The sequence below is a fragment of the Schistocerca nitens genome, chromosome 1 (genome assembly GCF_023898315.1).
Source record: "Schistocerca nitens isolate TAMUIC-IGC-003100 chromosome 1, iqSchNite1.1, whole genome shotgun sequence".
Classification (NCBI taxonomy): domain Eukaryota; kingdom Metazoa; phylum Arthropoda; class Insecta; order Orthoptera; family Acrididae; genus Schistocerca; species Schistocerca nitens.
Window position 1 is genome coordinate 427,118,118 of NC_064614.1, and position 14,707 is coordinate 427,132,824.

Sequence of the window (14,707 nt, forward strand, 5' to 3'; positions counted from 1 at the left end):
CCGAGGTGGTAGGGCTTCTGTGTTGCGCAGGTTTCTCTGTATGTCCGCCGGCAGAGAAGACGCCTTGATCAATCGATTCGTATTCCGTGTGATACACAAATTATATTAGAAGTGTAACTGAGCCAAACACTCGGCGAAGTAAGGAACCAGAAAAAGAAATGTCGGGTACGGCCTTTCTGCCATACATTCCCAGAGTGACGGACAGAATCGGCCGTATATTGCGCAAACATGGCGTAAAGACGATCTTCAAACCGACAAGGAAGATCAAAGAGTGTCTTAGATCGGCGAAGGAGAAAAGAGACCCACTTTCAATGTCGGGAATATACCGCATACCATGCACATGCGGAAAAGTTTATGTCGGGATGACTGGACGATCCATTAACACCAGGATCAAGGAGCATAAGCGACATTGCAGGTTGGGGCAGGTGGAGAAATCGGCCGTGGCAGAACACGCACTGAATGAGACCGACCACGTAATAAAATTCGCCGACACGGAAGTTCTGGCTGTAGAGAACCACTATCACACGCGCTTGTTCAGAGAAGCTGTAGAAATACAAAAACACGCGAACAGTTTGAACAAGAAAGAGGAAAGCCTTAAGGTCAACGGATCCTGGCTTCCCGTACTGCAGCGAACGACCGTCGCAGGTAGCAAGAGGAGAACCGCACCGGAAGTGACAGCGGAGAAGCCCTCGGACGTTGGCGCGCCAGGTACATATAGTCTGCGCCCGCGAGCTCGGCTCCAGTTCACCACCGGCAATGGAGGGTGAAGCTTTGACAATGCCAGCCACTCGTGCTGGCGAAACGTCAGAAAAATCATTAGATGAACGTCGGCCGAAGAACCCGAGACAGAAGCCAATAGGCAGTTTGTCAACAAGTGGCCACGAAAGCCTCAACAATTTTGTATTACGCCTCTACGGGGAGGAGATTTGCAGATTGTACCGACGCCTTGACCAACGACGGAAGAAGAAAGCGCGACTGATGTCCTCTCTCGCCTTTCTGTCACGGTGCCGAGATGAATGTGCTACACCGAAGTTCTTGAGATGCAAGCGCCTATTCACCACCGCCCAAGCACATCGTATCTACGACAGAATGGAACGAGCTTTTCTTCGTGAGCGAATACATACAACACGGAGAGACTTGGCAAGAACGGATCAGGAACTTCTGGACATTTTCTATCAACTAAGTAGCAGAATGCATCGAGACGACTGGGACAAGATCGACAGCATCACTCACAGGAGCATGCAGAACGAACTCGAGCGCTGCACCGAGCGACAGAAGAAAAAGTTTGAAAGATGCCGGAAGCAGACCGACAAGGCGACTCCCGACATGTCACACACAGTGGTCAACCTCACTGAACGACAATTGACCGAAGCGGAAGTGTCTGTTCTTCAAAAAGGAGGGAATTTCGCTAACATCCCGAGAACCATACCTATGGAGGACATCATTGCCAACACCGAAGCAGCCATTCGTGCCCTTCCTTGTGAAAGGGCAGAGGAAATACGCACGGAAACAGCCAGGATACTGCGCCGAGCAAAACCGCCAGCTTGCAACCTGAAGAAAGAAGAGGTACAAGCCATTAAGAATCTCAACGCCAACAAGAGTATATTGGTACTGCCTGCTGATAAGGGGAATGCGACCGTCGTAATGAAGACCGAAGATTATGAGCAAAAGATCCGAGACCTATTAGATCCGACGACGTACCGAAAACTAAGCGCAGATCCGACGCAACGTATCACACGGAATACGAATCGATTGATCAAGGCGTCTTCTCTGCCGGCGGACATACAGAGAAACCTGCGCAACACAGAAGCCCTACCACCTCGGCTGTATGGATTACCCTAGATCCATAAGAACAACATTCCACTGAGACCAATCGTTAGCGCTCCTGGATCACCGACATATAAGCTGGCAAAACACTTGGCCTCTCTGCTCCAACCACACGTGGGGAAGACCGACACATACATTAAGGACTCAGGACATTTCATTGAGAAGCTGAAGAAACTGAAACTTGCACCAAACGACATCCTGGTCAGCTTTGATGTTGTTTCGTTATTTACGAAAGTGCCACTCAGTGACGCTCTGGAGCACATCGGTTCCATTTTCCCGCTAGACATCAGAAAGCTCTTCCATGCATGTCTCACCACGAGCTATTTCACGTGGAATGGCGACTTCTACGAACAGCTGGAAGGCGTCGCCATGGGTAGTCCTCTCAGTCCAGTGGTGGCCAACTTCTTCATGGAACAATTCGAAGCACAGGCACTGGACTCGGCCACTTGCAAACCTAAGGTGTGGTACAGGTACGTCGATGATACTTTCGTGGTGTGGAGCCATGGTGAAGAACAGCTCGGTGACTTCCTAAGACACTTGAACAGCCTCCATGCCAACATAACATTTACCATGGAAGTAGAAAAGGACAAGAAACTGCCATTTCTAGATGTGCTGGTCACAAGGGACGGCGAAAACCTGGGACACAGCGTGTATCGAAAACCGACACACACGGACCGATACCTGCACAAACTGTCAAACTACCACCCAAGCCAGAAAAGAGGCATGATTAGTACGCTCGTAACGAGAGCAGGACGAATATGTGAGCCGCAACACCTCGAAAGAGAAGTGCAACACCTGGAAACTGTCCTGAGGAGCAATGGGTACTCCAAAAATTATATTAGAAGAGTAACAGAGCCAAACACTCGGCAAAGTAAGGAACCAGGAAAAGAAATGTCGGGTACGGCCTTTCTGCCATACATTCCCAGAGTGATGGACAGAATTGGCCGTATATTGCGCAAACATGGCATAAAGACGATTTTCAAACCGACAAGGAAGATCAAAGAGTGTCTTAGATCGGCGAAGGAGAAAAGAGACCCACTTGCAATGTCGGTAATATACCGTATACCATGCACATGCGGAAAAGTTTATGTCGGAATGACTGGACGATCCATCAACACCAGGATCAAAGAGCATAAGCGACATTGCAGGTTGGGGCAGGTGGAGAAATCGGCCGTGGCAGAGCACGCACTGAATGAGACCGACCACGTAATAAAATTCGCCGACACGGAAGTTCTGTCTGTAGAGAAGCACTATCACACGCGCTTGTTCAGAGAAGCTGTAGAAATACAAAAACGCGCAAACAGTTTGAACAAGAAAGAGGAAAGCCTTAAGGTCAACAGATCCTGGCTTCCCGTACTGCAGCAAATGACCGTCGCAGGTAGCAAGAGGAGAACCACACCGGAAATGACCGCGGAGAAGCCCTCGGACGTTGGCGCGCCAGGTACATATAGTCTGCGCCCGCGAGCTCGGCTCCAGTTCACCACCGGCAATGGAGGGTGAAGCTTTGACAATGCCAGCCACTCGTGCTGGCGAAACGTCAGAAAAATCATTAGATGAACGTCGGCCGAAGAACCCGAGACAGAAGCCAATAGGCGGAGTGACTAGTATTGCAGTTTTGCTTGAACATCATCAGGTCACTCATTGAGCATTCCTGTGCAATACTGTTATTGGTGACAAGTTATGATGCCTTTATCGTTAGCTTCCTAAGAAGAAATGAAAGGCAGAGCCCTACCAAAAGACATAAACTTTTTGCAAAGATAACTTGAACATCATATTTTCCATCTGCTAGCTCTAAAAATGTTTTTTGCACTATTAATTCTCCCCCAAGGGTGTGTCCATCACAGCTGGAATTTGTTGTCAACAATTGAGACACCTTTCAGTCGCAATGTAAGGAAATCCACCATCAAAACTATATCACGTATACTAGTGCATGATAACCCACTCTGCTGATTTGTGAAACAAAAGTATCCAGGAGATTGGCAAGGAAGTCATCTCTCAAGCACTTGTATAGATAGGACAGTCATCTCTCAGGCACTTGTTCCTCTGATTGTATACTCGTAAAATTTTACCTTTCCCACTCTTCATCAATCAACTGTATTCAAACTACACTGGCTAAATGACATTGTTAGAACCAGTAGGTTTCTACAGGTGTAGAATTTGTAAACTACTTTAGCGTTGCCAGATTGTTTAAGATACTGTGAGAGAATATACTGTTGCTGATTAATTTCTCTTTGATTGTTACTGTTGTGTTCAATAAAATAGTGGAAAATGCAATTAAAATATTCACTGTACTAATACAAATTATATTCTAGTTGCCACAGAAACATCACAATGGCAGTCGATCTTAATAAAGCATTAAAAGTTAGTAAGATGATTGTGCCTATTTTAACACCAGTTATTAGGGTATTACCAACTTTTGACTACAGAAAGGTCTGAATTTACTGCATGTCTTGTATCATACTCAAGTATTATGAAAATGTAGCTGTTCATAGATAAAATGTGTATTCACAACAACAATGAATATGTCACAGAAAACAAAAGTGCACTATGAATTTTGCAGCACCATAAGGTTTTTGCTGTGACACTAAGGGCTACTGAAAGTAACAAGAATAATTTTGCTCGAATGTTGTCTTATGATTCCCTTATTGAGTTTCTGTCTGCCTGCTTGTAGCTCTACTACAAAAGAATTAAAAATCTGGTTTTCAGAGAATCTCAAAAGGCGAAACAAAGCAGCTGGCACCTATAGGAAAGCATGTTACCTCAGAGCTAGGGAAGAAGTGAGGCATATGGTTCTTCCTTATTGGTCCAGTAGATGCTATGACAGATAAATCACAACATAAGAGATGAGAGTGGCTGTATTTCCCACACAGAATGACTTTCGTGGACTCAAAAGCATTGGCTGATATCCTTATATCACATCTCAAAAGAAGTCACTCTCAATGTTCCATTGAAATAACACGATAATATCAAGTGAATTTAGCAGGATAGGTCTGTGCCATCAAGGAAGTAACTCGTCGGTCACGGAGTTGTCAAACATATTCTGCATTGTTGCCAAGTTTCAGTTATACTAGCAGGAAGGATACCAGAAGATGTATCCTGTGAATGACCTCAGAAGTGATTATAACTTCATCTCAGAGTTGTGGCTTTCGAGGGTTGGAATACCCTCACTATATGTCAATGAGTCTTATTCACATTTCTGTAACTCAGTTTAGGGGCTAGAATGTAATTACTTGTAATACATTGATGCACTGAGTGCAAACATAATGTCACAAATTACTAACTGTGACAGTTATTTGTATTTTATTGTCTAAAGCGGATTAAAACCTCGAAAGCGTATTCACCAGATGCGAGTCACAATCTTGGAGCATCTCCAGTGGTTGAGTTGGCAATTTATCTTTGCTACAGAATATTGATATTGTGATCACTGTCATTGGCACACTAGCCAGAAGGCAGGCATGCCCTGGCTTCTTTTTTTTTCAGCCTTTCTGACACATATTGTGCTGTCACTCAAAATATAGAATTAAGGTGACTTTGAATAATCCATATGGCGAAAATCTGATTTATATATTCCTCCATGTCTAACATTCAAAACATAGTTACAATAAGCATCAGAAAAGCACCTGTTATCCAACAATTAATAATGCAATCATAATCAGTGAACTGTCATCTGATAATTGTGAAAAACTACTTTTTTCATATTCAAAATACCACAGTATGAACTCAAGGATTCCTTAGGATTCCTGTACTTAATTTCACCGTCATCATTTTCAATGAAAGTAGAGGAGGAGCAAAAGCATCTGACTTGAAATATACTTTTCCAGCAGGTTTTGAATCTTTCACTACACTTGCAGTTTGAACATCCAGCAAGGTATCAAGAATGTGAGGATTCTATCATTGCTGTTGTATAGGATAGGGCAGAAAGATTTAGGTTTCCCACAAAGTAAGCAATGAGAGACACAGTAATTAACACACAAGGTAACTATCTCACATTCGTAAATTTTCTGTTCTGAAAGTTACAACTATATCTAGTGAAATGAGTAGGTTAATGCAGCTCCAGTCCATCAATATCACTGAGTTGCCAATCATTTTCCAAATAGCACTTACGAAAAAAATCTCTCTCTCTCTCTCTCTCTCTATCTCTCTCTCTCTATGCATGTGTGTGTGTGTGTGTGTGTGTGCAGTGTCAGACATATCCGAAAGAAAAGACTCTTCAAATCGATAAAGTACAGATGTCCAGGCTGTCACAGGGCGCTATAATACGACTACTTTGACAGATGAAAATTTGTGCCTAACAGGTTCTAAACCAAGTTCATGGTGTCTTTGCCTTCTGGCATGTCCACACACCACACAAATATGCATATACAGAGTGTTTCAGGAGGAATAGTAGATATTTTAGCAAGTGAGTTTACTTTTTCTTTGTAGACTTTTCCTTTGAACTATCTCCGTATGCAAAATTCCAAATGGATATAACCCAGGAACCTTGGTGACCATGAAAAGTGCCTATAACTACTGATCCATCTTGCAAGAAATGTTAGGTATCGATAATGTGTCACCTGATGCCTAGAATGTGCAGCAGCCCTGTCTTGCTGGATTGAATATTGAGTGTCTGTTGATATTAATGCCAGCTAAAGTTCACTCAGGATATGTGTACATTCCAAATTTTTTTTCAAATATTCTTTCAAAATTTCCTTTTTTAATTATTTAAGCAGCAATTTCTAATCAGTTTCCACCATATTTTACATTTTGTTCTCCTCACCACTATTCATTACCCAGTGAAGGAGAGAGTCCAGGTATTGTCTTACTCTTTGTAGTTTGATATTAATGTAGCTCCAAATGGTTTCACAATAACGGATTCTTATGGCTATCAGAATACTCATATGGGATTACCAAAGTGTAATTATTAGAACACTCAACTTTAATAACACCTCATTTTGCATTGAATATGTCTTGGTAAGTGACGTTAATTTGACATTTCTGTCCATCTCCTGATGACTTACTGAATGAACTCTCAAGTGCACTCACAGTTGTGTTGTCTGCCACATGAATTCTGTAAAGTTTTATGGCAGCTTGTAGTCATTGCTGAATACAGAAATTCTAGAGGAACTCTTCTTTGTTGCATTGTTGCATAGTAAATATTGTTGGAGGTTTTAGTATTGACAAATTGCAGAAAATCAGGTCCAATGTTTATTGAGTACATACAGCTGGGTTCAATGCATTTTCGTTTCGTTCGTTGGTCCTTACAGGACCCCATTGTCTACACTTCCTTTAAAATAATCTTCCAGTATTTATTGGAAGAGGTTCCTTGACTACAAGAATGTGTATGCCCTCCAGCATGACAGGGCTCCTGCACATTCTAGGCATCAGGCGACACATCATCGAAACCTAACATTTCCTGCAAGGTGGATCAGTAGTTATGGGCACTTTTCATGGCCACCAAGGTTCCTGGGTTATATCCCTTTGGAATTTTGCCTATGGAGATAGCTGAAAGGCAAAGTCTACAAAGAAACAGTAAACCCAAGAGCTAATTTGATCGTTTGGATTATGAATAGTGCGGCCCTCATAAAAAAATGCAAAGATAATATCAGAAAAGCTACATGTGGTGTTATCAAGAGATGTCAAAAGTGCATTGAAGTTGGTGGGGGAATTTTTTAAAATGGACTTTGAATGTTCTCATTTGCCTTTGCTTTGAGATTGTTAGGGTTATGTACTAACAGCTGTATCTCTGTATTCAATAAAAAGTGGACACATTCACATGGAATTTTTTATGCAATTTATCTAGTCTACCACCTGCTAAAATATCTACTATTCCTCCTGAAACACTCTGTATATGCATATTTGTGTGGTGTGTGGACATGCCTGAAGGAAAAGACACCAGGAACCTGGTTTAGAAACTGTTAGGCACAAATTTTCATCCGTCGAAGTAGCTATATTATAATGCCCTTTGACAGCTTGGACATCTGTACTTTAATATTTAATTGATTAACAAGGATTCCTGTTTCACACACACACACACACACACACACACACACACACACACACACACACACACAGATTTCTTTCTTAAGTGCTATTTGGAAAATGATTGGCAACTCAGTGATAGTGATGGACTGGAGCTTCATTAGCCTACTCATTTCACTAGATATAGTTGTAACTTTCAGAAGAGTTCATGTTTAACAAGTTGCAGTGATTTGGAAAATTTACAAATGTGAGATGGTTACTTTGTGCATTAATTACTGTGTCTCTCATTGCTTACTTTGTGGGAAACCTAAATCTTTCTGTCCTAACGTATACAACAGCATTGAGTGAATTCTCACATTCTTGATACCTCGCTGGATGTTCAAACTGCAAGTGTAGTGAAAGATTCAAAACCTGCTGGAAATAATATTTCAAGTCAGATTCTTTTTCTCCTCCTCTACTTTCATTGATAACGATGACAACGAAATTAAGAACAGGAATCCTATGAAATCGTTGAGTTCATACTGCAATATTCTGCAGATGAAAAAAGTAGTTCTTCACAATTATGTGATATAAGGATATCAGGTAATGTGTTTGAGTCCATGAAAGTCATACCACATGGGAAATACAGCCACTCTCATCTCTTATGTTGCGATTTATCTGTCATAGCGTCTACTGTGCCAGTAAGTAAGACCCACATGCTGCACCTCTTCACTAGCTCCAAGGTAACATGCTTACGTATGTGGTGCAAGCTGCTTTTGTCCACCTTTTGAGACTCGCTGAAAGCCAGATTTTTAATTCTTTTGTAGCACAGCTACAAGCAGGCAGATAGAAACTCAATGAGGAAATTGTCAGACAACACTTGAGCAAAATTCATCTTGCTACTTTCAGTATCCCTTAGTGTCAGAGCAAAAATCTTTGATACTTCAAAATTCATAATGCACTTTTGTTTTCTGCTGACATATTTGTTGTTATTGTGAATACATAATTTTATCTATGAACTTCCACATTTTCATAATACTTGAGTATGATACAGGACATGAAGTAAATACAGACCTTTTTGAAGTCAAAAGTTAGTAATATCCTACTAATTGGCATTAAAATAGGCACAATCATCTTACTGACACTTAATGCTTTATGAAGATAGACTGCCATAATGATGTTTCTGTAGTAACTTGAATTTAATTTGTATTAGTACAGTGAATATTTTAGTTGCATTTTCCATAATTTTATTGAACACAACAGTAATAATCAAAGAGAAATTAATCAACAACAGTATATTCTTTCACAATATCTAAAACAAATCTGGCAGTGCTAAAGTAGTTTACAGTTTCTACGCCTGTAGAAACCTACTAGTTCTAATGAGGACATTCAACCAGTGTAATTTGAGACAGTTGATTGATCAAGAGTGGGAAAGGTAAAATTTTATTAGTATACGATCAGAGGGATAAGGGCCTTAGAGATGGCTTGCCTATCAATACAAGTACCTGAGAGATGACTTCCCTGTCGATCTCCTGGATAATTTTGTTTCTCAAATCAACACAGTGTGTTATCATGCAGTAGCATACATGATGTAGTTTTGTCAGTTGACTTTCTTTAATTGTGACTGAAACGTGTTTCAATTGTTGGCAACAAATTCCAGCTGAGAATTCGTAGTGCAAAACACATTTTTGGAGCTATCAGATGGAAAATACATTCACGCTACCTTTGCTCAAGTGTACATATTTTGGCAGGGCTCTGCCCTTGATTTCTTCTTAGGAAGTTAATGATAAAGGCATCGTCATTTGTCACCAGTAACAGTATAACAGTACGGCCTCCCTCGGGACTCATATGAAATGTCTGATACCACATTTTTTTAAATGCATCCGGATAGTTATCGGACAATTCAGTGCTTCCTAAGGCCTTGTATGTGTGTCTTTATATGTACCATTCTGTCCTGTCTGATAAAAAACTTGATATTCATTGCAAAGGCATCTGGAATGTTCTAGAAGGACATGCGTTGTCAGAATTATCGGTGGATTGTTGTCATTGATAAAATTATGTACATATACTAAATTCAGTAACTAAACAAGAAATTGAAGTAAAAAGTCCTTACCAATAAATAACTAGACGCTGCAGAGATGTTAGCATGAAAAATCAATGCTTATAATTAGCAAAATGGTAATCTAAAAATCCAGTACCAGAAGACCTCACTATCTTGAGAAACAGCTTAAAAGTTATTACCAAGCAATGTATTTTCATTTGTTATTTATTTTTGTGTCTTCCTCTGTAATTAATATTCTTTGTAATTCCATTCTAATTAACTCTCCAATTGGTTACATCTCACAGTTTTCCAATTTCCAGTATTTGAGGCCTTATTTGTGCATTTTATGTATATAATCGGATAAAGCACGAGTTCTGTACTACCATTGTATGTTAGTAACCAAATCCAAACTGTAATTAATTATGTAACTAAAATAATACAAGAGATATTATTGGAATTAAAGTTCAGAATGATTTTCTTATGGAAAACTAAAGATATTACTATAAAAGATTGTCATTCAATATTGTATTTTATACCTTATTCGGCTGTAATATCAGTTTCTTTACATTTTGTAAATTTTAGTTGTAACATCAAAATTGTACAGAATTAATAATACTTTATTTTGGAAGTTACTGTTAAAATTGTATATAAAGAGATGCAGCAATGCTGCAATGAGTCAGTTTTGAATTACTTTATGAAGTCAAAGAGATCAGTGAGGTCTCTCCGTGTTTTGTTTACATGACGAGTGTGCAGTTCTGATGTCAATTAATGTGAATAAATTTTGTGAAGCATGAAAATTTCTCATTCATTCATCAATGGACCAAGCAGAAGAAACTTAAGTAATGTTCAATGTGAATCGTTACAACAGAATTGCGTAGGAATGCTCAATGTGTAACCTGATGACATTCAAGCAAAACTGCAATACTAGTAACTCCATTGATTTTTGTTGTTTAGAATTAGAGCATGCAGTACTCCTACACCAGACTTCTGAAACTTGCCTGTTGAATGCAAATTTCACATAAGGGTTAAATGGTAATCCATCACTTATATCAGTAGTCGAGACTTCCTTAATGTGGGAAATCATTCATGTCGGAATGCTCTTTGTTGAAACACGAATATATTTTACTGATATATTTTCCCCAAAAGCACTCACTCCACACACAGTTCAAATCTTTCAAGCTGCTCCTGTATTATACCAAAAGTAAATATTGTGTTGCAGATGTTATACCTTTTTCCTTTTGCGACCCAGTTTTACAAGGCGTAACCGTAGTTCATGATTTTCAAGTATGCAAAAGCCAGTGCTTAACTGCAAGATGATAACTAGATTTTCAAATTCGAAAATGAGAGTTGATACATACACTGACAGCATCATGCCGCATTCACCTGGGTGGTACCTGATTTCAGGCGGCAGGTAGCATCCCGCCAGTCACTGGTAGCCGCTGCCGCATGAGCAAATGCGCAAGCGGAGCTGTTCTGATCGCGATGCAGCCACGAGCTGTCCTGTGGAATTGTTTTTTGAAATATTTTTTATTACTGGTAACAGAGTGTGAAGCAAATTATCTTCGATGTTCAATCAGACTCATAACTTTAGATGAGGGTCGAAATATGGTAAAAGAAAAAAAAAAAAAAATAAAAGGGGGAGACAAAGTTGGATGCGAACACACAAATATAAGTTTAGAATGAACAACAATTACCACTAGACCATGTGCTCACACAACATGATAACATCTCGGAAGTAGACAACACTTCCTCACCTTACAGTGTTGCCAGATTGTGCAGATAGCTGGACTTGCAGAGGTTGTTGGTTTTTGTTGGCCACCTTAACTGAACTTCTCGGACTTAGTCTCTGTGGTGGCTGGCAGTCAGTTTTTATGTTTAAGACTGTACATCACAAATTGCAGAAAGAGAAAGTTGCAGAGGAGGATTATGGGGAAAAAATGAAATAAAAATCACATCTCCAGATGTGAGAGTTGCCATGTCCTTCATTTTGAGGAAATGAAATATGAAAAGATGTACAAATCATATAAGAAATAAAAATTTAATCATAGCCCCAGATAAAGAAAACACAACATGTAGGTAAAATGTCAAACATAATAATGGTCTCTAACAACCATGTTTGAGTTTGCAGATAAAAGAAATATAGTACTGGGAAATAAGAGCAGTAATCAGCTGATGCTGGAAAAATGTATTAAATTCAGACCCAATACACTGTAAAGAGCTGCTATTAATAGAAGAGGTCATACCTGTGCAGTTTGAAACATCTGTAATTCCACCGACCCCTCCCTCTGAAATCAGTAAAATAATAAACTCACTGAAAAGTAAAAGCTCTTACGGAATTGATGGCATTACCAGCAAGGTACTTAAAGCTTGTTCCCCACAGATAAGCAGGATTCTCAGCCACGTATGTAATAGCTCTTTGGAGCAGGGTGTTTTCCCTGATAGACTGAAATATGCCATTGTAAAACCATTGCATAAAAAGGGGGATACATCGGATGTCAACAACTACTGCCCAATCTCTCTTCTGACAGCTCTATCAAAAATTTTTGAGAAAGTAATGTATTCAAGAGTAGCCTCCCATATTTGTAAAAATAAAGTACTAACAAAATGTCAGTTTGGTTTTCAGGAAGGCTTTTCAACAGAAAATGCTATATACGCTTTCACTGATCAAATATTAAATGCTCTGAATAACCGGACATCACCCATTGGTATTTTTTGTGATCTCTCAAAGGCCTTTGATTGTGTAAAACATGGAATTCTTTTAGATACACTAAATCATTATGGTTTGAGTGGGGCAGTGCACAAATGGTTTAATTCATACTTAACGAGAACAATGCAGAAAGTTGAAATAAGTGGTTCATGTAATGTGAAAACAACAGCTGATTCCTCAAACTGGGGGGGGGGGGGGGGGGGGCTAATCAAGTATGGGGTCCCACAGGGTTCAGTCTCAGGTCCTTTACTGTTCTTGATATACATTAATGACTTACCATTCCACATTGATGAAGATGCAAAGTTAGTTCTTTTTGCTAATGATACAAGTATAGTAATAACATCCAAAAACCAAAAACTGAGTGGTGTATTTGTAAATGATGTTTTTCACAAAATTATTAAGTGGTTCTCAGCAAATGGACTCTCTTTAAATTTTGAAAAAACACAGTATATACAGTTCTGTACAGTAAATGGCACAACTCCAGTTATAAATATAGACTTTGAACAGAAGTCTGTAGCTAAGGTAGAATTTTCAAAATTTTTAGGTGTGTCCATTGATGAGAGGTTAAACTGGAAGCAAGACATTGATGGTCTGCTGAAACATCTGAGTTCAGCTACGTATGCTATTAGGGTTATTGCAAATTTTGGTGATAAGAATCTCAGTAAATTAGCGTACTATGCCTACTTTCATTCACTGCTTTTGTATGGCATCATATTCTGGGGTAATTCTTCATTGAGTAGAAAAGTATTCATTGCTCAAAAACGTGTAATCAGAATAATTGCTGGAGCCCACCCACGGTCATCCTGCAGACATCTATTTAAGGATCTAGGGATCCTCACAGTAACCTCATGGTATATATATTCACTTATAAAATTTGTTGTTAATAATACAACCCAGTTCAAAAGTAATAGCAGTGTGCATAGCTATAACACCAGGAGAAAGGATGATCTTCACTATGCAGGGTTAAATCCGAAAGGGGTAAATTATGCTACCACAAAAGTCTTTGGTCACCTACCAAACAGCATCAAAAGCCTGACAGATAGCCTACTAACATTTAAAAATAAATTAAAAGAATTTCTAGATGACAACTCCTTCTACTCATTGGCTGAATTTTTAGATATAAATTAAGGAAAAAAAACAACATCTTAAACATTAGTGTCCTGCAATATTTTGTGTAATGTGATATCTTGTACAGACATCTTTTATTAACCTGACACGTTCCACATCATTACGAAGTGTCGTATTCATGATCTATGGAACAAGTACTAATCTAATCTAATCTAATCTAACTGTTTAAATCTCATTTTCTTCTGAGTATCACTTAATGTTTTATGATTTTCTTCCTAATACTATTTTGATATGTTTTGTTCCCTATCCTCTGCAGTTTACATCTTATTACTGCATTTCATGCCCTTCTTTTCTGACTGCTCCCAGTGATTTCTGTCTATTTTTAATATATATCATTGCCTTTAGTCTGTTATACATCGTTTTTACTTTTATGACACTTCTTTCAGGGTACGGCAATTTGCTGCATTGTCCTTTTCTCACCATGAGAGGTACTCCCATCTCCAACAGCTGAGGCTTCGATGTTTTTCTCATTGCCAGTCTATTTTTCTTAATATCCTGATCTGTTTGGTTAACTGTTTGTAAACAGACAGATATTATTTGTTGTAGATATTGTGTAATATAATTTTTTCTGTATGGTGTAATTAGTGTGAAATAACAACTTACATACTTTCAGGCACAGGCTTCTATGCGGTTCCTGCTGAAGACACAACTGCAGCTGGAAGAGGAAATCAACATCAAGACAAACACATTGAAAATTGATGAGGTGGAATGTATGACATTAAGACAAAGCATGGATTATCCAATACATTAATTCTAACATAACTTTTGCTGGGCTATGAATTATAATGAAACTTTCTTCCTTTTTTTTCATACAATATGTTTTGCATTCTGCCTGTGAATCACTTGAGTGTCTTACAAACATTACATACAGCTACATGTATTAATTTAAAAAAAAAAAAAAATAAAACTGTAAACATTTACTAATCAGTTTACTCTTCTGTAAGAGAGTGAAATGGTTTTTCTTTCATGTTTGGAAATTACAATACAATAACAGTTATTTAGAGAAGAGGTCAGCTAAATGGTCAGAAGATGTACAGAGAATTTTTTGGGATAACTGTTGGTCATTT

The 14,707-nt window shown here is 39.1% G+C and overlaps 1 protein-coding gene across 6 annotated transcripts in view; it reads left to right on the plus strand.

Annotated features, from left to right (window-relative positions):
• LOC126250644 (tektin-1) overlaps positions 1–14,497 on the plus strand; it is a 215,978-nt gene extending 201,481 nt beyond the window's left edge. For 5 of the 6 annotated variants that reach the window (XM_049951580.1, XM_049951578.1, XM_049951577.1 and 2 more), the window contains exon 8: positions 14,254–14,497. In XM_049951580.1, coding sequence (XP_049807537.1) covers positions 14,254–14,391 — 138 coding nt within the window. In that variant the 3' untranslated portion in view covers positions 14,392–14,497. Of the gene's footprint in view, positions 1–14,026; positions 14,109–14,253 lie in introns of those variants that run through there. The other variant, XM_049951581.1, reaches the window with a different exon arrangement.
• The last annotated feature ends 210 nt before the right edge of the window (positions 14,498–14,707 follow it).